At 41.5% G+C, this 23207-nt stretch overlaps 1 protein-coding gene across 1 annotated transcript in view; it reads left to right on the top strand.

The window, feature by feature from the left end:
- The window catches only part of LOC111960957 (calcium-dependent secretion activator 2), a 237964-nt gene that overhangs the window by 74241 nt on the left and 140516 nt on the right, over positions 1-23207 (top strand). Inside the window, exons 4-6 of the mRNA XM_070442960.1 lie at positions 18468-18548; positions 18879-19112; positions 19965-20086. Of these exons, the coding sequence (XP_070299061.1) occupies positions 18468-18548; positions 18879-19112; positions 19965-20086 (437 nt within the window). The remainder of the gene's footprint in view (positions 1-18467; positions 18549-18878; positions 19113-19964; positions 20087-23207) is intronic.

The raw sequence follows: 23207 nt of genomic DNA on the forward strand, positions 1-23207 counted from the left end.
GAAGCTGGGCTTGCAGCACAGCTATTCACGCTGTAAGGCGATCGTTCTCCTCTGTATTATGAGTACAGCGACTGCAATTTGAAGGCATCATGTTAATGTTACTACTTAGCTTCGGCTGGTGGAGGTCCTGACAAATATGTCCAGATAAAGTGTCCGGAGTGAAAAAGTTGAGTGAGGGAAATACTAAAAATATAAACGGTAATTAAAAAGTAAAAAATGTAAAGTTGTCAGGTAGCAAAGTAAGGTTAGCAACAAAACGCACAGCAGCACGTGAACAAGTCTGCTAGTGATTTATTGATACAACTGGCGCGTGCCGGCAGTCAATCACGTAACCTCTCATTCCCACTCTGAGCCATTCAGTGTTGTTGTTTATGTATATAGCTAGTGAGATAAGCTGTAGCATTAGTAATGTCTTTTCAAAAGGAGACAACTCACAAATGCATCATTTGCATCATATGCATCATATCTATCTCCCGGGTGGCGCAGTGGTCTAGGGCACTGCATCGCAGTGCTAGCTGCGCCACCAGAGTCTCTGGGTTCGCGCCCAGGCTGGGCTGGGTTCGCGCCCAGGCTCTGTCGCAGCCGGCCGCAACCGGGAGATCCGTATCTATCTCCCGGGTGGCGCAGTGGTCTAGGGCACTGCATCGCAGTGCTAGCTGCGCCACCAGAGTCTCTGGGTTCGCGCCCAGGCTGGGCTGGGTTCGCGCCCAGGCTCTGTCGCAGCCGGCCGCAACCGGGAGATCCGTGGGGCGATGCACAATTGGCATAGCGTCGTCCGGGTTAGCCGGTAGGGAGGGTTTGGCCGGTAGGGAGGGTTTGGCCGGTAGGGATATCCTTGTCTCAGTATGTAATAAAAAATGTATGCACTCTACTGTAAGTCGCTCTGGATAAGAGCGTCTGCTCTTGGCCGGTAGGGATATCCTTGTCTCAGTATGTAAAAAATGTAATAAAATGTATGCACTCTACTGTAAGTCGCTCTGGATAAGAGCGTCTGCTAAATGACTAAAATGTAAAATGTAAAATGTATTTCTGGAGATTTTTTAAAATTCTGACAATGAGTCTGAGTATGAAAGTCAGGAATTAGATTCTGACAGTGACAGTGAGGAGCTGCCCCCCAACCTTGTAGCCATTGAGAACCCTAAATCTGAGGACTCCTTGTCCACTGACAAAGTCCCAGGTCCCTTTGAAAATGGTGGTGATGGAGGCAGACCGACAGTGGATGAAGAACAGGAGTTCTGTGGTAGCTGGAAGGCCGCCAGCCATTTCACACCCTACTGGCCCTGCTGTTTGCTTTGATGAGCTCCAGTCTGGAGTGCATCGTCGCTTGCCATTTCCATCTGAGGCAGAGTGCTTCAAGTTGTTTCTGACAGAGGAGCTGGTGCGAGACATAGTAGAGGAGACCAATCGCTATGCCTTGGAGCTAACCCAGCTAGCTAACAGTACTCTTTAACTTGCAATTAAAACAACTTTCTGACAATTTGAAACGTATAATATCTGAAAATGTAGCTAGCGAGACTCATGTCACAGATGCCACGGTTGCCCTTAGTTTGAAGATGTAATCAGGAGACAGGGGTTTTGTACAACAGCCTTCTGTGTTCTCTTTTCAAATCTCTTTGCATATATGCAATCAAATGCCAGAGTTTTCTCCATCTCCTTAGCTATCATACTCTGCTTCCACCAGGCATTCCACTGATTTCAAAACATGGTCAACTTCTTCTGTGACAACAACACTGTTGATCTCCGTTTCTTCCCCATCACTGTCATTAGAAGACTACAATGTCTGGTTGAATGAAAATTATTTGGCTTGAATTATGGATTTCCTCATCTGATTCATTTTCAGAGTCAGTGAGAGTCAGCATAGCACGATCGTCCTCTATAAAGTGGAGAGTAGTAGCAACACTTTTGCAGTTTTTCATGATATCTTTCAAGACATATGTGGTAGAAAGGATTATCTACACTTACTGAGCAGCTCATGTAGCATGCGTCTGTCTATAACATGGCAGACCAATCCGAACTCATCTCTCGGCATGTCTAACCCATCCATTATCTCAGCCAATCATGGCTAGCGGGAAGGTTCCTGTTTTTTCTGTGGCTAAACCAACTAGGCTTGTAATTTTAACAATTTTATTTGTATTTACAGATGGCATACAGGTTTGTTATTTAAGTTTGTTGTTTACGTTTAAATGCTCCTCTCCTGTGAAGTAGTGACTTGCGACATATGCCTAGTTTCCTGAAACAAGTCACATTTTGCACATATTTTCTGAAAATACCTCAAGTTCCACTCGAGAAAACCCTTTGTTCACCTCTAAACAGATAGCAGAGAATGATGCACTTCCAGGCGTTCACTTTCTATGTCAATTGTGTATTAAGTGAATTGCAAAAAAAGGCACTTAAAAGGTACTAAATCCACAGGAGTTGATGCGCTTGATCCCTTTCTACTGCAGCTTTCTGCCCCGAAGGCCTTTAATACTGTAGACCATCCTCTACTCATTCAAAGGTTGTCTGAAATGGGCCTCGACCAGGCGTCTTGCAAGTGGTTTGGGAACTATTTGTCTGACTTAGGCACAATGTGCGCTTTCTGACGGTATCAAGTCAAGTTACCTCAATATTACTAAAGGTGTCCTACATGGGTCGATTTTGGGACCTGTCCTCTTTATTATTTATATAAATAATATTGGTCTATCTGCAAAAACCTGTAAAACTCATCGGTATGCAGATGACACTGTTGTGTACGCTATTGCCCCTACCAGGCTATGTTGGAGCTGCAATCTGATTTTGTCGCCTTGCAGGAAGTCCTTGTTGACTGAACATTTGTACTTAATGTTGGAACAACTAAATGTATGCTGTTTTCTAATTCTCGTATAAATATTTCAGAAGGCTTACTTACACACTTACACATTGGATGGTTCTTTCATCGAGCAGGTTCACACCTATAAATATCTGGGCTTTTGGATTGACAATAATTTGATGTTTAAAAAAATATACAGATGAGCTAGTTAAGAAGCTGAGATTCAAAGTAGGCTTCTTGTTATGGCTGCATCCCTTGTTCTCAATTTCTGCCTGAAGACATACCCTAATCTAACTGCCTGTAGCTCAGCCCCAGAGGCAAGGATATGCATATTATTGGTATCATTTGAATGGAAACATTCTGAAGTTTGTGGAAATGTTAATTGAATGTAGGAGAATATAACACAGTAGATCTGGTGGAAGAAAAGAGAAAGAAAGAGCATACGTTTTCTGTTTTTTATTGTTGTAGCATCATCTTTCACATGTACTATAATAGCCACACAGTCAGATAGGATGCTGGAGATAATTTTGATGGATAACACAAGAGGGCAACTATAGGTGTTCAAAGTTTCAGACTGATAACTTCAGGAATGGGTGAGCTATGTGACATTTAGCATGAAGTCACCCAGGTGTCCCACACAAGTTGCCCAAATGTACCCAAGTGGCCGAATTGGTGAAATGACCTATAACTATATACAACAGTGCAAATAACTATATACAACATATCAAAAAGCAATTCTAACACACACATTTTTTTTTTCAATGTTTAAAAAAATATTAGAAAAAAAAATAAAAAAACGGGTAGACCCTTTGGAAGTCCTCTACACAATATTTTGCTGCCTGTGCCATGTCCCATAGAGTCTCTTTCTGATGTAAAGCAGAGGCAAACTGAACAAGTGGTGCAGGTGATGGGGGACTTCATGCGACACAGAACACAACGACGCCTCCATGCTTTGCCCTTTTGGCCCTGAGGCACAGTCATGCCTGCAGTAATGAACTGTGGCATATGAACACCACTGGAGGCAGGAGTAGAGCTGGCAGAGGTAGAGGGGGCAGAATGTGATGCAGTGGACTTTTTGCTATAGCCAGCAAGCTCCCGGATGAGCAGCTCCCTGAAGGCTAGCTGTGAGATGGGGGGCTGTCCACAGCTCTTCGCCATTTCYTTCTGCAGGATGAAGGAATTCACCACAGCAATGTCAATGAAATGGTAAAACAATGTCTTGGATGAACCCGCTTCAGTGGGGGATGGGCACCTTGCAAACAGAAAAAATATTTGTATTGTATGAGCCTTTTATCATCACAAAAATAAACATATGTATTGTATAGAGCAGAGGGACAGTCACTAGGTGAAGTGCTGTTCCATTCAACTCCGGCCATTGTTGTGGGCCTGCCCTCCCCCAACAGCACCCAATGGCTATTTCATAGGAAATGGTGTGGGGGGGGGGTAGCAGGCGCAGTGGCCATGTGTGTGTTTGCTGTTTACTCCATTCATTTGAATAAAACATGGAAAATATATATATCTGACATATGGAATATATATATATATATATTATATAATACACACACACACCAAACAAACACACACACACACACACCCAAACAAACCAACAAAACAACACACACACACAGAAGTTATGGGTCGTACACATTACATTACACACACACACACACACTATAGCCAATCTGTACTTTACACATTTCATTGCAAATTGCAAATTGCAAAAAAAAAAAAATGCAAAAATATATATTATATATCTATTTATATTTCATAAAACGACATTAGCACTTACCAGTCCAGAAGTACGTCGGCTCCTCAATGTTTGAATCATAACGGTTTCACTCAAAGATTCCTCAAACAAAAATCTGTCTCATTTCCCGATCAATCTCTTCTATAATTTGGTGCAAATCTGTATACTTAGACTTGGACTCGCTTTTCCTGATTTATTCGCCATGATGTCTTCAATGAAATCGTTGAAAAACACTTTCCAAAATACTGCTTCCAAAATACTACTTTCAAAACACTGCTGTGCGTTAACAAGCGTGACTGCAACTAGTCTGATGGTCCAATGGCGAGAATGAAGTTCGTTACGCGTGCGTTTACAAACGAGGGATGGTGGTCCAACCCATAACCATCACATACTGGCGTTTACCTCAGCTCATTGGCTATCTACCCAGCTAGATTTCAAGAAGATCAGTGGTCATTGGGCAGAAATACAGTCAATCAACGAAGCTTCACTAATTTATTTGTGCGCAATGAAGTCATTGCCGTTGTCTTCAAATCAGTTCACTTCGGTCAATACTCCCCGCAAAAAAAACAATAAAGTTTGGCTATGTTGCAAACATCCAGAGGATTGCAATGAAACCAACTATGAGTAGATAAACGATTGTTTAGTGTGTGTAATTACGTCGAATGCTCCGTAAAAAAGTTGATAGAGATGAATTCGCGACACAAACTGTTTACAAAATGTTTTCGTTTTTAGGCTATAAAATGGATTTTATCAAAGAAACGACACTTCATTTGATCACTCAGGAAGAGAAATAAGAGCAAGATATCAGAATGTAAGTCATAATTTTACCTTCAAATGTGAATGTGTCAAAACTGTCATGGCGGAAAATGTTTGTTGTTGTTGATCGCTCTTCTCAAACAAAAGCATAGCATTTTGTTCTCTGTAATAGCTATTTTACATCGGAAAGCTTAGTTTGATTACCAAGATTCTAATCTTTTGAAGGATGTAAGACACTTGCATTTTCAAGAATGTTTAATGTTACGACGTTGTATTTTTAGTTAGTCACTCTGAAATTTCCCCGGATGTTGATCCCTGTACGGGGATCGCAGCCATAAGAGGTTTTAAGAAGCTGAGATTCAAAGTAGGCTTATTTTTTATAGAAATAGAACATGCCTTCCTAAACAGCAGGAAGCAGATTGTACAGTCAACTTTCCTGCCAGTTCTTGAAACCATTTATCGGAATGCAGCAGCCACTACTCTTAAATCTTTGGATGCCGTCTACCATAGCGCCCGTCGCTTTATCACAGGTGACAGTTTTAATACACATCACTCCATCCTGTATCAAAAGGGTGGCTGGTCCTAATTAAAGTCCCGTAGATCACTTCATTACTCCCTTTTTGTTTTCAAAGCTCTACTATACAAGCTTCTGATCTACCTAACTTCACTGTTAAAATAAAGAAATATGAGACACCAAACCCATTCACAGGAATGGTTAACTCTCAAGGTTCCACTAGTACGTACCAATCTAGGTAAATGATTTAACGAGAACTGTTTAGATTGAATGTAAATAATTGTATTTGTGGTGTTTGAAGCTGTAGTGTTAATTCTGTAATTTGTAGTTTATTTTATTTTGATTGATCATTTTGAATGTGTTTTATTGTTGTCCTCGGGGCACCATTGTAAATTAGACCCTGATCTCAGTGGGTTCCCCTGAATATATCAGAGTTAAATAAAACATTTAGAAATACAGCTGTTAATCTTAATTTGACCAGTATTCTCGCAGCAAAATAATCCTGCAGCAACAGGATTTGATTGTTTAGTCCATAATGTTACTTGATCTTTGGTTAGGCTATTAACTAGCCAAAATAGCCTATATGAAAAAAAGTGAAATCCTGTTAATATAATCTTGTTTTAGTGCAGATTTTCAGTGAATGTATGTAAATCATGAAGCTCATCTGCATTCCTATGGTGCAGGAAAATTCTCAGCAAAAAAAATTGATCAAATTAAGATTCTACATCTGAACACACACCTACAGTACCTCAACTTTATTTATTCTTCTTGCAGTGCTCCCATTACTTGTTTCCTCTTACACAGCCTTTCTAATTTGCACCATTTATGTGACAACAAGGCATATGAAGCTATTAATCAAAGCCTTCAGACAGGTTTGACGTCGACACATCTAAACTTTTGATCCCTTCTGTCAAGGACTCGGCAGAGACTCCACGGAAATGTACAATCCTGGGAACGATCCTGAGGTCCCGTCTTTAAATCATATTCGGCCTGGGATGCCAATCCTGTCTCTGAAGGTACTTTCTGAACTCAAAAGGTGGACTGTAGGAAGAGGGAGTTAGGCCAAGGGCCTTGATGGAGGAAGGCTTTGGATATTACTCTGGGTTTGATTACGTTGGCTGACCGGCTGTATGTATGTCTGGGCAGCTTCATGGTGCCTGAGAGGCACATGAGGAGAGGGAGAGAGAAAATTATAAGCAGAATGGAATCAGGAAAAATAGTGAGTGAATAAGAGGATGAAGAAGAAAAAGAGGGCTATCTAAAAACAGAGAAAGATGCAGAGAGAGAAAGCAAGAGCGAATGAGGGATGAAAATAACAGAAAGCAGTGAGAAAGAGAGCTGACTAGCGGCGGCTGTCTCGGCGAGGCAGCACTTTTCCAGCGTGTGGTAATTTATTAGCCTTTACAGACAGCTCACCTACTCGCCCGCCTCCGACCACTAACGAGAGACGACAGTGGTGAACACGGCCAAACACAAGGATGTGATCATTAGAGATGGGGGGGGGGAATTGTCAAGCTATCTGTTCACACACTCCCTCCCGCTCACTCGCTCTCTATCTCACACACACACACGTCCTCCTGCTGTCTGTCACTTCACCGGGGGTTGCCACCCACTCAGAGCAACTGCAGTCCTCCACCTACCCACCTGAGTAATCTCATCCCTTTGTTTCGCTCTCCCTCCATTTCTTTCTTTCACTCCACTGTCTTTTTCACTGTCCCTCAATAGATATTTGGCTTAAGTCTTATGGCTTATGTCATTGTCTTTATTGAGGTCCCTCTCTGGCTTTAGATTATTACTGAGACACATCAGAGGTACAGTATCTCAGAGATACTATAGGCATTTCAGTCTTCATACAGCTTGTGCAAAACACTCCAAAAACAGACTTGCGTATAAACGGAATGCCTCCTGAATTAATGTGTGAATATGGAGGGAAGGTAAGCCTATGAGGGAGAGAATGAGAGAGAGAGTAAGCGAGAGAAAGAGGCTCAATTATAGGCAGTCAAACAAATCGAACGTATTATAGAATGTACAAGTCCCTCACACCCATATCAAATCCTTAATCAGGTTATTGTCACCCAGACCAATCTCTGCCCATTCCAAACACATCAGAGCTCTCGCCTCTCTTGCTCCATTTCCACACATTAATGCAGGGTTGCCAGATCAATAGCTGGGAGAGCCTAATCAATGGGTCTCTATACAGAGCATTGATCAAGAGAGAGGCATCCAGAAATAGCTGTGCTGAGTCTAAGATGACGCTAGGATGCATAGCCGTCGTTTTACAGGTTCCTGACCAATTCTGCTATTTATATGTTTTTTTTGTTGTGCTGATCACTTTTTTTACCTGACCGAAAAAAGCTTCTGGACATCAGAACAGCAATCATTCACCTTGATCTGAACTTCTACTTTTACTACAGTGAGTCTTCGGCACAGGATATACTGCTCACCTCGGACTAGGCCCTAATCCCGACACTCAGAAGAGGAAAAGATGTCGCTATAGACGTCGCCGTGCAGGCACATTGATGAGACTACGGCGACGATTGAATAAGCCACCCCTACCCTCTGTTCTATTGGCGTATGTGTAATCGCTGGAGAACAAACTAGACGAGATTCGTTCGAGACTATCCTATCAACGGGACATTAAAACCTTTTACTGCAGTGGGCTAAATAAGAGTCACACAGTGTTTGAAACAAATCTACTTTGAAACAAAAGTATACACCTCACACACATGGTTATGGGTTTAAAAAAGAAGACACCTGTCACGATCGTCGTAGTGAGGAGAAGAAGTGGACCAAGGCGCAGCGTGTGAGAAATACATCTTCCTTTTATTTTGATGACGAAGACGTAACACGAAAAGAAACACTCTTACAAAAACTAACAAAACAAACAAACGACTGTGAAGCTATAAACGTAGTGCACACACAGGCTACAAACGTATAACATAGACAATTACCCACATAAACCTAGTGCCTATGGCTGCCTTAAATATGGCTCCCAATCAGAGACAATTAATGACATCTGTCTCTGATTGAGAACCATTCAGGCAACCATAGACACAGCTAGATACCTATACTAAACACAAATCTATCTACTCTATTTAACCCCCTAAACCATACAACCACCTTAGACACTACAAAAAACACATACATTCCCCATGTCACACCCTGACCTAGCTAAAATAATAAAGAAAACAAAGAATACTAAGGCCAGGGTGTGACAACACCTGTACCAGGTGTCAGATATAGAGTTGAAATGTATTCAATTTTGAGTTTGCATCCCAATATTACACTTTATATACAGTACCAGTCAAAAGTTTGGACACACCTACTCATTCAAGGGTTTTTCTTTATTTTGACTATTTTCTACATTGTAGAATAATAGTGAAGACATCAAAACTATGAAATAACACATATATGTAGTTACCAAAGTAGTCACCCTTTGCCTTGATGACAGCTTTGCCCCCTCTTGGCATTCTCTCAACCAGCTTCATGAGGTAGTCACCTGGAATTAATTTAAATGAACAGGTGTGCTTTGTTAAAAGTTAATTTGTGGAATTTCTTTCCTTCTTTCCTATTTTGCGTTTGAGCCAATCAGTTGTGTTGTGACAAGGTAGGGTTGTTATACAGAAAATATCCCTATTTGGTAAAAGACCAAGTCCATATTATGGCAAGAACAGCTCAAATAAGCAAAAAGAAAGGACAGTCCATCATTACTTTAAGACATGAAGCTCAGTCAATCTGGAAAAAGGCAGCCAGGACTGCGGTAGATTGAACTGCACTGTCCCTTAGCGGTCATACGCACGACCATATCTGAATTGTGAATTCATGAATTGTGTGGTTTTTTATAAACTTTTAAATGTAAAAAATCTAAATAACTGTTTCAATGTTAAGAAATGTTTTACATTTGTCACATCCCTAGCTTGCAGTGCATAATACCAGTGCCTTTTGAAGTAGATCCCAGTAAGGCATAGGTATTTTAAGGCTGTAAATTATGTTCTGTCAGATAGGAGTGCTGACGGAAACCCAAAAACCAAAGAGAAAAGTGGAACTCTCCAAGCTGATAAGATAACACAATGAGGTGATGACAGTGAAGAGTTAGATAAGCCTCCCAATTGAACCTAGTTTTAAAATGGATACAACACCACTTAAGTCAGCCCTAGGTGGATTTGTAAAGAAAGAGAGAAACAGTGGGAACGTGTTGGCACTAGAACACCTGTAATCACATTACAGCTGTGTTTTAGAGGAAGTGTGACCTCACACAGGACAAACTTTTAACATTGTCAAACCTCAAGTTCAAACCAATTTTGGTCAAAGGAACCTATTTATTGACTTACTGGTCATGAACTCAGGAACCACGTGTGAACGGAGCATACAGTACTGCAGTGAAACTGTGTTTTTTGTTGTATTATGGCTGTAATTCACTTTAAGTGATCTTTTCCATAATTATTTATTGCAACCCCAGGTGCCTCAGTTACCATGTTGGATTTAAACTGTGTGTGCACCAATGCCTGTCCTTCTGCCTGTGTTATTTAGTCAACCGTTATTCACAGCCATCCCCACCCCTGTAACCCGAGGATTTAGCCATGCAGCCAAAAGGGAAATGACTGCTTAAAATCTTGCCTTTCTATCTGATGTTTCTTGTTTTGTTGGAATTGACCGATGCCAGAAGCAACATGTAATTGAATTAGAAATATATACGTTTTTCATGCTGAAGGTTAAAACTTCTTATGGCTGCAGGGGCAGTATTGAGTAGCTTGGATGAAAGGTGCACAGAGGTGCCCATAGTAAACTGCCTGCTCCTCAGTCCCAGTTGCTAATATATGCATATTATTATTCGTATTGGATAAAAAACACTCTGAAGTTTCTAAAACTGTTTGAATTATGTCTGTGAGTATAACAGAACTCATATGACAGGCAAAAACCTGAGAAGTTCCACTTCCTGTTTGAATTGTTTCTGAGGTGGCAGATTTTCAACCAAGCTCTCATTGAAATTACAGCGAGATATTGATAAGTTTTCACTTCCTATGGCTTCCACTAGATGTCAACAGTCAATAGAACTTTGTCTGATGACTCTAATGTGAAGAGGGGCCGAAGGAGACAGGAATGAGTAATCACTGCCACGAGCTGACCATGCTTTCACATGTGCCTTCACATGAAGAGGACCTCCGTTCCACCGCTCTTCTGAAGTCAATCTAATTCTCCGGTTGGAACGTTATTCAAGATGTATGTTAACAACATTCTAAAGATTGATTAAGTACATCGTTTGCATGTTTCTACTGACTGTTACAGAACTTTTGGACATTTCGTCACGTTATAGTGGATGCGCTTTGTGACTTTGGAATTGTTTACTGCTAACGCGCTAACCAAAGCAGCTAATTGGACATAAATAACGGACATTATCGAACAAATCAAGCATTTATTGTGGACCTGGGATTTCTAGGACTGCATTCTGATGAAGTTCATCAAAGGTAAGGAAACATTTATCATGTATTTTCTGGTTTCTGTTGACCCCAACATGGCTGCTAATTTGGCTATTGTTCTGAGCTCCGTCTCAGATTATTGCATGATTTGCTTTTTCCGTAAAGTTTTTTTGAAATCTGACACAGCGGTTGCATTAAGGAGAGGTATATCTATAATTCCATGTGTATAACTTGTATTATCATCTACATTTATGATGAGTATTTCTGTTGAAACGATGTGGCTATGCAAAATCAMTKGATGTTTTTGGAACTAGTGAATGTAACGCGYCAATGTAAACTCWGATTTTTTGTTATAAATATGAACTTTATCAAACAAAACATGCATGTATTGTGTAACATGAAGTCCTATGAGTGTCATCTGATGAAGATAATCAAAGGTTAGTGATTTAATTTTATCTCTATTTCTGCTTTTTGTGAAAGCTATCTTTCGCTGGGAAAATGGCTGTGCTTATTGTGGTTTGGTGGTGACCTAACATAATCGTTTGTAGTGCTTTCGCTGGAAAGCATATTTGAAATCGGACACTTTGGTGGGATTAACAACAAGAATACCTTTTAAAATGATATAAGACACATGTATGTTTGAGGAATTTTAATTATGAGTATTCTGTTGTTTGAATTTGGCGCCCTGCACTTTCACTGGCTGCTGTCATATCGATCCCGGTAGCGGGATGCAGCCATAAGAAGTTAATTACAGACAGAGACCATATATCCTTCTCGTTTGTATGCCATCTTTATGGGGGGCTGTTGAAATTTTGGGATGTTTTGTGTCAAGACTAGTACTTGTAAATTAATGTCATTATGTATGGCTGAGTTTTACATCTGAAGCTACTAATTAGAGAATCCCTTTCAGATGAATGGGCAAATTGCATATCATTGGTTGCAAACAGTACGATGTGTTCAGTTTTCGTAATTAAGCCATATTTATGCTGTGCCGCTTTACATGACAAGTTATTGTGACGATTACATTTCCTGGATGGAATGAAAATACAACTGCCTTATTTACTAATTAGCCATACATTATCAATGAGACCTGTTGATTTTCTGTTTTATATGTCTAATTACATATCAGGCATGGATATACAGTGGGGAGAACAAGTATTTGATACACTGCCGATTTTGCAGGTTTTCCTACTTACAAAGCATCTAGAGGTCTGTAATTTTTATCATAGGTACACTTCAACTGTGAGAGACACAAATCACATTGTATGATTTTTAAGTAACCCGCCCGAGTTTCCCCTGACCTGCACTCCATCTTCCCCCTGTGTTTCAATAAATACCTTAGTTACTTCATCCCAGTCTCCTCGTCTGAGTCTGCTCTTGGGTTCCCTGTTCCACTCCGTGTAACAAGCCCAGCATTTGTTGAACAACTAAAGTTACATAAATAACCCTAAATTAAGCATATAGGAGTACCTATTTCTTTGATAACCGCTCGACACAGAAAAGCCACATGTGCGCACTCCCTCAAATCGTTTGGAGATCATATCCTTTCTATTTTATTCAACTTTGTTCAATTGTATTCTTCATACTGTAAAATAATGGTACGGAATTCTAAGCAAATCCTGTCTGCTAAATGAACTAGTGTGGCCCACAGCCATAAGGCATAGCCAGATCAGCACCTAACGTAAGGACAACTCAGAGTATGCTATTCTGTTCTTCTGAAATAGACTACATTTTCCTCATATCATGTTTCTTTAGACCTGTCTAATATAAATAATGGATTTATTGTGAAGGTGTAGGCTATATTACATGGATTTATTAGACTTTTTAAAATGTAGTTGTTCCAAAGGTCTGCATCAGTGACTTGTAGAAACCCAGGAGATGCTAAATGTGTTTATGTTAATTAACGGTCAATTACCATGAGACTGACAGTTATTTGCTTGACAATCACCGGCTGATGAAATGCTGTGACAGCCACAGCCCTTGTCATGGCTCTATTTAATACTGTGTGTTTCACAGCCTCTGTTCTGGACCTGCATGTCTTGAGTTGTACCGATGAGTGTCTGAACTGTGTGCCAACTGCTTGAACAGACAGTTGGGTACCTTCAACACATCAATACCTCACACAAAGACCAATAGTGATGCAGTCAATCTCTCCTCAACTTTGAACCAGTAGAGACTGACATGCATGTTACTGACACTTACCCTCCGTGTACATCGAAGTGTGATATGTGCATTTTTGTTCTGGACCAACTGCAATTTTCCTATGTCCTTCTTTGCTGCACATGGCCACACAGCTGGGCAGTAGTCCAGGTGCGACAAAACTAGGGCCTGTAGGACCTGTCTGGTTGATTGAGATGTCATGAATGCAGAGCAATTCCCTATTATGGACAGACTACTTCCCATTTTAGCAACCATTGAGTTTATCAGCGGAGGCTGCTGAGGGGAGGACGGCTCATAATAATAGCTTGGACGGAAACCATGTGTTTGATGTGTTTCAAATCAAATACATTTTTATTATTCACATGCGCCGAATACAACAGGTGTAGACCTTACAGTGAAACGCTTACTTTCGAGCCCCTAGCCGACCGTGCAGTTTAAAAAAATAAAAAATAAGGATAAGAATAAGAGATAAAATGAACAAGTAATTAAAGAGGAGCAGTAAAAAAATAACAATATATACATGGGGGTGCCGGTACAGAGTCAATGTGCGGGGGCACCGGTTAGTTGAGGTAGTATGTACATGTAGGTAGCGTTAATTGCATAGATGACAACAGAGAGTGGCAGTGGTGTGGGGTTGGGGGGGGGGGGGCAATGCGAATAGTCTGGGTAGCCATTTGACTAGATGTTCAGGAGTCTTATGGCTTGCGGGTAGAAGCTGTTTAGAAACCTCTTGGACCTGGACTTGGCGCTCCGGTACCGCTTGCCGTGTGGTAGCAGAGAGGGTGGCTGGAGTCTTTGACAATTTTTAGGTCCTTCCTCTGACACTGCCTGGTATTGAGGTCCTGGATGGCAGGAAGCTTGACCCCGGTGATGTACTGGGCTGTTCGCACTACCCTCTGTAGTGCCTTGCGGTCGGAGGCCGAGCAGTTGGCATACCAGGCAGTGATGTAATCAGTCAGGATGCTCTCGATGGTGCATCTGTAGAACCTTTTGAGGATCTGAGGACCCATGCCAAATCTTTTCAGTCTCCTGAGGGGGAATAGGTTTTGTCGTGCCCGCTTCACGACTGTCATGGTGTGCTTGGACCATGTTCGTTTGTTGGTGATGTAGACACCAAGGAACTTGAAGCTCTCAACCTGCTCCACTGCAACCCCATCGATGAGAATGGGGGCATGCTCGGTCCTCTGTTTCCTGTAGTCCACAATCATCTCCTTTGTCTTGATCACGTTGAGGCAGAGGTTGTTGTCCTGGCACCTCATGGCCAGGTCTCTGACCTCCTCCCTATAGGCTGTCTTGTCGGTGATCAGGCCTACCACTGTTGTGTCATCGGCAAATGTAATGATGGTGTTGGAGTCATGCCTGGCCGTGCAGTCATGAGTGAACAGGGAGTATAGGAGGGGGCTGAGCACGCACCCCTGAGGGGCCCCTGTGTTGTGGATCAGCGTGGCGGATGTGTTGTTACCTACCCTTTACACCTGGGAGCGGCCCGTCAGGAGGTCCAGGATCCAGTTGCAGAGGGAGGTGTTGAGTCCCAGGGTCCTTAGCTTATTGATGAGCTTTGAGGGCACTATGGTGTTGAATGCTGAGCTGTAGTTTATGAATACCATTCTCACATAGGTGTTCCTTTTGTCCAGGTGGGAAAGGGCAGTGTGGAGTGCAATAGAGACTGCATCATCTGTGGATCTGTTGGGGGGCGGTATGCAAATTAGAGTGGTTCTAGGGTTTCTGGGATGATGGTGGTGATGTGAGCCATGACCAGCATTTCAAAGCACTTCATGGCTACAGACGTGAGTGATATGTGTCGATAGTCATTTAGGCAGGTTACCTTAGTGTTATTTGGCACAGGCACTATGGTGGTCTGCTTAAAACATGTTGGTATTACAGACTCGGACAGGGATAGGTTGAAAATGTCAGTGAAGACACTTGCCAGTTGGTCAGCGCATGCTCGCAGTACACGTCCTGGTAATCCGTCTGGCCCTGTGGCCTTGTGAATGTTGACCTGTTTAAAGGTCTTACTCACATCGGCTGCGGAGAACGTGATCACACAGTCTTCCTGTACAGCTGGTGCTCTCATGCATGTTTCAGTGTTATTTGCCTCGAAGCGAGCATAGAAGTAGTTTAGTTCGTCCGGTAGGCTCGTGTCACTGGGCAGCTCTTGGCTGTGCTTCCCTTTGTTGTCTGTTATGGTTTGAAGGCCCTGCCACATCCGACGAGTGTTAGAGCCGGTGTAGTACAACTCGATCTTAGTCCTGTATTGATGCTTTTTCTGTTTGATGGTTCGTCGGAGGGCATAGCGGGATTTATTATAAGCTTCCGGGTTAGAGTCCTGCTATTCTTGAAAGCGACAGCTCTAGCCTTTATCTCAGTGCGGATGCTGCTTGTAATCCATGGTTTCTTGTTGGGGTATGTACGGTCACTGTGGGGACGACGTCATCGATGCACTTATTGATGAAGCCAGTGATAGATGTGGTGTACTCCTCAATGCCATTGGATGAATCCTGGAACATATTCCAGTCTGTGCTAGCAAAACAGTCCTGTAGCTTAGCATCTGCTTTATCTGACCACTTTTTTTATTGATCTAGTCACTGGTGCTTCCTGCTTTAATTGTTGCTTGTAAGCAGGAATCAGGAGGATAGAATTCTTCAGATGTGCCAAATGGAGGGCGAGCTTTGTAAGCATCTCTGTGTGTGTGGAGTATAGGTGATCCAGAGTTATTTTCCCTCTGGTTGCACATTTAACATGTTGATAGAAATGCGGTAAAACGGATTTAAGTTTCCCTGCATTAAAGTCCCCGGCTACTAGGAGCGCCGCCTCTGGGTGAGTTTTTTCTTGTTTGCTTATGGTGGAATACAGCTCATTCAATGCTATCTTAGTGCCAGCCTCTGACTGTGGTGGTATGTACACAGCTACAAAGAATATAGATGAAAACTCTCTCGGTAGGTAGTGTGGTCTGCAGCTTATCATGAGAAACTCTTCCTCAGGCGAACAGTAGCTCGAGACTTCCTTAGATATCGTGCACCAGCTGTTGTTTGATACCATTCCACTCATTCCATTACCACAAGCCCATCTTCCCCAATTAAGGTGCCACCAATCTCCTGTGGAGTCCATATATTTTGACCATCACAGCTTGCTATTTTAAGTTATTATGGATCCCCATTAGCTGCTGCCAAGACAGCAGCTACTCTTCCTGGGGTCCAGCAAAATGAAGGCAGTTATACATTTGAAGAACATTACAAGAACATTCACAACAGATTTCACAACATATTAAGTGTGTGCCCTCAGGCCTCTACTCTACTACCACATATCTATAGCACTAAATCCATGTGTACATGTGTGCATAGTGCATTCGTTATTGTATGTTTGTATGCATGTGTCTGTTTGTGTTGCTTCACTGTTTGATAGGCTTCCATTAAAGAACACCTTCTGTGTTCTGTTAGGCAGGTAACTCTTTAGCCACAGTATAGCAGGGGGTGTAAAGCCATAACGCATATGTTTTTCCAGCAACACACAGTGATCGATAATATCAACATTCGTAATAAAGTCTAACAAAACAGCCCCCGCGATCTTTTTATCATAAATTTCTGTCAGCCAATCATCAGTCATTTTTGTAAGTGCTGTGCTTGTTGAATGTTCTATCCCTATAAGCATTCTGATATTCTGTTGTCAATTTGTTTACTGTAAAATAACATTTTATCTGGCCAAACACAATTTTTTCCAAAAGTTTACTAAGGGTTGGTAGCAAGCTGATTGGTTGGTTGTTTGAGCCAGTTAAGTGGGCTTTACTATTCTTAGGTAGGGGAATAACTTTTGCTTCCCTCCAGGCGTGAGGGCACACACTTTCTAGTAGGCTTAAATTGAAGATATGGTAAATGGGAGTGGCAATATCATCTGCTATTATCCTTAGTAATTTTCCATTCAAGTTGTCAGACCCCGGTGGTTTGGCATTGTTGATCGACAATGAAAAAAATTAGCCTCTCCCATAGTATGTAGAGTTACACCCAGCAGTTTAGTCTCCTCAACTTGCTCAATAGCCACATTATTCAATAATATATCTAAACAAGGTTTAGCGTTGAGCGAGTGATTTGTCCCAAAAATTATGCTTTTCAATTTTGAGATATCTTTTGGCAATAATTGTGCGAAAGATCAGAATTGGGCTGCCTGTGTAAACGCAGCCAATCAGGGTTGATCAGGCGACGGGGGGTCAGCCACTATGGAGGAGCTACGCTACCAATACAAGTCTCTAGATGACCAGACACCATAACAACCTAATTGGGGGTAACTGACCTCTTTGTGGCGCCCGTATGCAGCGACAGCCACCACATTAGGACTTCAAGATTTTGAGTTATTCCATATTTTTTCGCCGATATCCTGTGGGGAGATGTTTTTGGTTGTCAAAGGAAACGTGTGGCTAATGATGACTTTGTGGGCGGTTTCAGCTGATTCAGTCAGTACACACAGCAACATACTGGAAAGGATGTTCCATGAAATTAGCTTTGTGTGATTAGCTTTGATTAGCTTTGTGTGTTTCTCTGCTTGGATCAAACTCCACCTTTCCGATCCAGATTTTTCCTGCAATAAGTACATGAAATGACCGTTGGACTGCACCTTAAAAATGTCACTTGTTAAGTTTGAAGCAGTTGTGCCACTCTTTAAAATCACATTAGAGCTCGGAGTTAAGACTTATCGAGTGGAAACAGCATTGTGGTGTGAGTGTGTGTGTGTAATGGTTTATGTCTGCATGTGTGTTTGTGAGTGGGTAATGAAAATCCTGGCCAGTGAATGCCCCAGTTGCACATATTTCTGTGTGTCTGTGCCAGCCATTCCCCCGTCTCTAGAGAAGAAGTTTACCTTAGAATATCAATGAATGTGCGCTTGGGAAACTGCCTGGTGCATGCACATTTCTGTCAGTCCACAAAAGGAAATCCTATCATGTGTGCTTAGACCTATACATTTTATTTGCCAAATTACAAAACACCCCATATCTTTTCATTTATTGTCTTACTTTCTTGATCAATATGTTGATTGGTACTCAGCAATATGTTGATTGGTTGATTAACACTCGCCTTCCTGGTCTGTGGTTTGTAGCTGGACAATGTGGACGAACAGGCAGCCCAGATCCGCCGGGAGCTGGATGGAAGACTACAGCTTGCAGACAAGATCGCCAGGGTAAGTCCTACACCTATAGCCCTCAAACTAACAATGCGGTGTAAGCCACGCACAGTGGTAATCAGCTCTGGTCATGAGGGCTACCAGGTGTCCAGATGTTTTTTTTTCTTCTTCAGCCAGGTACTTTCACACCTGAATCAACTAGTCAACTACACATTGATTAGTTAAATCAACTTTGTTAAAGTTGGATGGACACCGTGTAGCTCACTGGGCCGGTGATTGTTGACAACTGTTTCAGAATACTTAAAATAATATATTGTGGTCACTGTAGTTATAAACTGCCACAACGATGGATGCACAACTCTTCCTCTAACACTGACTCCCTCTCAGGAGAGGATTTACCCCAAGTTTGTGTCTAAAGACATGGAGACCATGTACATTGAGGAGACGCGCTCGTCTGTCAATCTGCTCATGGCTAACCTGGAGAGCCTACCTGTGTCCAAGGGAGGCCCCGACTTCAAACAGAAGCTAAAACGCTCCTCCATGAACAACTCCTTCCTGGACATGGGCGACGAGACAGAATTCCTTTCCAAGTCCGACGTGGTCCTCTCCTTCACACTGGAGGTGTGTGTGGTGATTTCATCTTGTAATCTTGCCCAGTAAATGTTTTGCGGTACGCTCAGATTGCTTGCTCTGTCAAGATAATTGATGTGTTAATTGTTCTGGTTGACTTTTGAAAGAAAGATCAATGTGTATTTCACATTTTATTTACATTAGTCTGGTAGTAGTTTTATCTATTCTGGGGTCAGCTTGAGGGTTATTCTGTCTACTAAGGGGCCAGACAAAAGAAACAAGAATTATCTGCTCTTTGGTGTGTGTGTGGTGTGTGTGTGTTGTGTGTGTGTGTGTGTGTGTGTGTGTGTGTGTGTGTGTGTGTGTGTGTGTGTGTGTGTGTGTGTGTGTGTGTGTGTGTGTGTGGTGTGTGTGTGTGTGTGTGTGTGTGTGTGTGTGTGTGTGTGTGTGTGTGTGGTGTGTGTGTGTGTGTGTTCTACATGCCTGTGAATGTTCCCGCTGTGGCTGCAGGTTGGCATTGTGATAGTGCCTCGACTGGACTTACACGACCCAGTGACTCCACGTCTAATGCTGCATACAGTGGGGCAAAAAAAGTATTTAGTCAGCCACCAATTGTGCAAGTTCTCCCACTTAAAAAGATGAGAGAGGCCTGTAATTTTCATCATAGGTACACTTCAACTATGACAGACAAAATGAGAAAAAAAATCCAGACAATCACATTGTAGGATTTTTTATGAATTTATTTGCAAATTATGGTGGAAAATAAGTATTTGGTCACCTAATTACAGGCCTCTCTCGTCTTTTTATGTGGGAGAACTTGCACAATTGGTGGCTGACTAAATACCTTTTTGCCCCACTGTAAGTGTGGAGCTGACCATGTCCTCTCTCTGTTGCTGTTTGCAGATAGTGATAGTGGAAGTGCAGGGCCTGAAGTCGGTGGCGCCTAACAGGATTGTGTACTGCACCATGGAGGTGGAGGGAGGAGAAAAACTGCAGACAGACCAGGCAGAAGCCTCCAGACCACAGTAAGTCAACAACAAGGTTGCGTGTTCAATCGCTGCAGCAGCCACATCATTTATTGACTCTGTTCACTGTTGTTCACTCCAGATAAGAGTGTCTGTTTAATAATGACTGTTCAGGCCGTGTCTTGAAAAAACCTTCCAAGAAACCTTTTCAGGAACCGAGTAATACGTTGTTTTTATTTTTTATTTATTGCCATATATTAATGGAAGTTCACAATGCATTTTGAGGAACTTATTTTAGTCCTAGAGTCATGAAACTTCACAGAATCAATAAATCAATCAATAAAATGTATTTCTAAAGCTCTTTTATCATCAGCTGATGTTACAAAGTGCTGTACAGAAACACAGCCTAAAACCCAAAACAGCAAGCAATGCAGATGTAGAAGCACGTTGGCTAGGAAAAAATCCCTAGAAAGGCAGGGACCTAGGAAGAAACCTAGAGAGGAACCAGGCTCTGAGGGGTGATCAGTCCTCTTCTGGCTGTGCTGGGTGGAGATTATAACAGTACATAGCCAAGATGTTCAAATGTTCATAGATGACCAGCAGGGTCAAATAATAATAATAATCACAGTGGCTGTAGAGGGTGCAACATGTCAGCACCTCATGAGTAAATGTCAGTTGGCTTTTCATAGCCGAGCATTCAGAGTTAGAGACAGCAGGTGCGGTAGAGAGAGAGAGAGAGAGAGAGTCGAAAACAACAGGTCCGGGACAAGGTAGCACGTCCGGTGAACAGGTCTGGGTTCCATAGCCGCAGACAGAACAGTTGAAACTGGAGCAGCAGCACGGCCAGGTGGAATAACAGACTGACTCTAGCCCCCCGACACATAAACTACTGCAGCAGAAATACTGGAGGCTGAGACAGGAGGGGTCAGGAGACACTGTGGCCCCATCCGATGATACCCATGATCACAGGTAAAACCTTGCTGAGATGATCAATGTATTTGTTGCATTGTTGTATCGTCAATTTCTCTAGACAAAACCTCTTGATGGCCTGGACCAGTTCATCTTTGCTTGTCGTCTTGGCAGAGTTGCAGATGAATGTTCTCAGTTGATGCCAAACAAGTTTGATCGGGTTTAAATCATGTAGAGATGAAAAAATACATTTTTAGATATACTGTAGGCCTACCGAAGGTGTTGTAGGTCTTTTATTTTTTTATTTTTTATTTTACTACATAAAGGTCTAATTACTTTTAGATTTTCCGATTTTCCGTTCCTCCTGAAAGCCTTAATCTGCTCACTTAAATGAATAGAGATCATGGTCATGGTGCTACAATATAATCAAAGTGAGGAAAATCGTCAATCTTCTGTATACTTATAGCCTATTGTAACCTTAAAGTCACGCCTTTCCTCACCCCGCCCAAAACTCCACCCTTAACACAGTTACCATTCAAAAATGAGCTGTTAATGAAAAATAAAAAATAAATAAAAATTTGTTATGGGTCTATAACGAATTACTCGTTCAAATATGCCAGGATATTCTTGAGATATGTGTTGACTGAATATAAGCAAGTGATGTCTGCTTTTTTGCCTTTCTCTCGCTCACTCTAGGTTAAATGAAACGAAATCTCCAAAATATCGTTACTTTTTAAACAAAGTGATTATTATTAATTCATTTAGAATTATATAAAAGCCCCTTAGGATCTGTGAGAATATCTAACGGAAAATGCCCCTTGGATATTAATTTAGAGTCCTCCAATCCTCTAAATGTAATTATTGGCGGAGAGTCTCTCATCATTTGAAGAAAATGTTTTTTTTCGATATACTGTAGGCCTACCGTAGGCGAATTGAGTCTCACTAGTGTTGAGTAATGTGCTGATGAAGGCAAACAATTTAGAATCCTCCAATCCTGTAGCCTACTCCCGACGTCACATTGTACTGGCTTTATTTAGAAATTAGTGAGAATGTCTCAACCCATGTTCAAGAATGGCCTATTTCTCGCTCACTCTAGGTTAAATGAAAACAAAATCTCCAAAATATTGTTACTTTTTAAACAAAGCGATTGTTATTAATTCATTTAGAATTATATTTTTTTTTAACGTAGATATTCTCACAGATCCCAACGGAAAATGCCCCTTAGATATTAATTTAGAGTCCTCCAAATCTCTAAATGTAATTATTGGCGGAGAGTCACATCATTGAATAAAATCTTTTTCGATATACTGTAGGCCTACCATAGGCGAAAAGAGTCTCGCTAGTGTTGAGTAATGTCTACTACAGAATTAGACAGACATCACAACTATGAAATGACACATATGGAATCACATTGTACAGCGCCATATTTTCAGTTCCATTCTAACAGAACCCCAGAGGGTATTTCATTTTTCATGGAATAGTATTAATCATCATAATATTAATCTTATGAATTAAGCAAGTACCAGTCAAAAGTTTGGACACACCTACTCATTCCAGGATTTTTCTTTATTTTGACAATTTTCTACATTGTAGAATAATAGTGAAGACATCACAACTATGAAATAACGCATGCCCTGCATTCTGTAGTACAGACATGGCCTGCTCTCCATTATGTAAGGAATTAGGCACTTTCCCATGTTTACTACAGTATTTATTGTAGACTGCACAGTAGCCTAATAAACAAATAAACACATTTCGTTAATAAAATAATGATACAAAATACTCTTTCAAAATGCACATGTTGATTTAGTTATGGATCCATAACGAATTACTGTGGGAATAAATATCACTGATTTACCGAATATTGTAACTAAGTTGTCTAATAAAGGCAAACAATTTAGAATCCTCCAATCCGGTAGCCTACTCCCGACGTCACGTTGTACAGCGCCATAGAAACTGAGAGGGCTTCCTTTTTCCTTTTTCTCTGAATAGAAACACCACAGTAGTAATCAAATGAATTAAGCCAAATTTCTTACAATCAATCCCATATACTATATTATTACAAAAAAGGTTTTAAATTCTCTGGTAATGCCAATACAGAATACTATCAAATGCTTCTCAAAGATGCCCTCTGGTTGTCAAACTAGCAATAACTTGCAGTAACAGAAAAAATGGCTGAGAATTAAACTACGTGCCACAGAATGCCGAGGCAGCACGCAAGGTGTGCCACAGTATGACGCAACTTTTAAAGGAGGAACCACTGTAGCTGTGT

This window comes from Salvelinus sp. IW2-2015, linkage group LG4q.1:29, assembly GCF_002910315.2.
Source record: "Salvelinus sp. IW2-2015 linkage group LG4q.1:29, ASM291031v2, whole genome shotgun sequence".
NCBI classification, from domain to species: Eukaryota; Metazoa; Chordata; class Actinopteri; order Salmoniformes; family Salmonidae; genus Salvelinus; species Salvelinus sp. IW2-2015.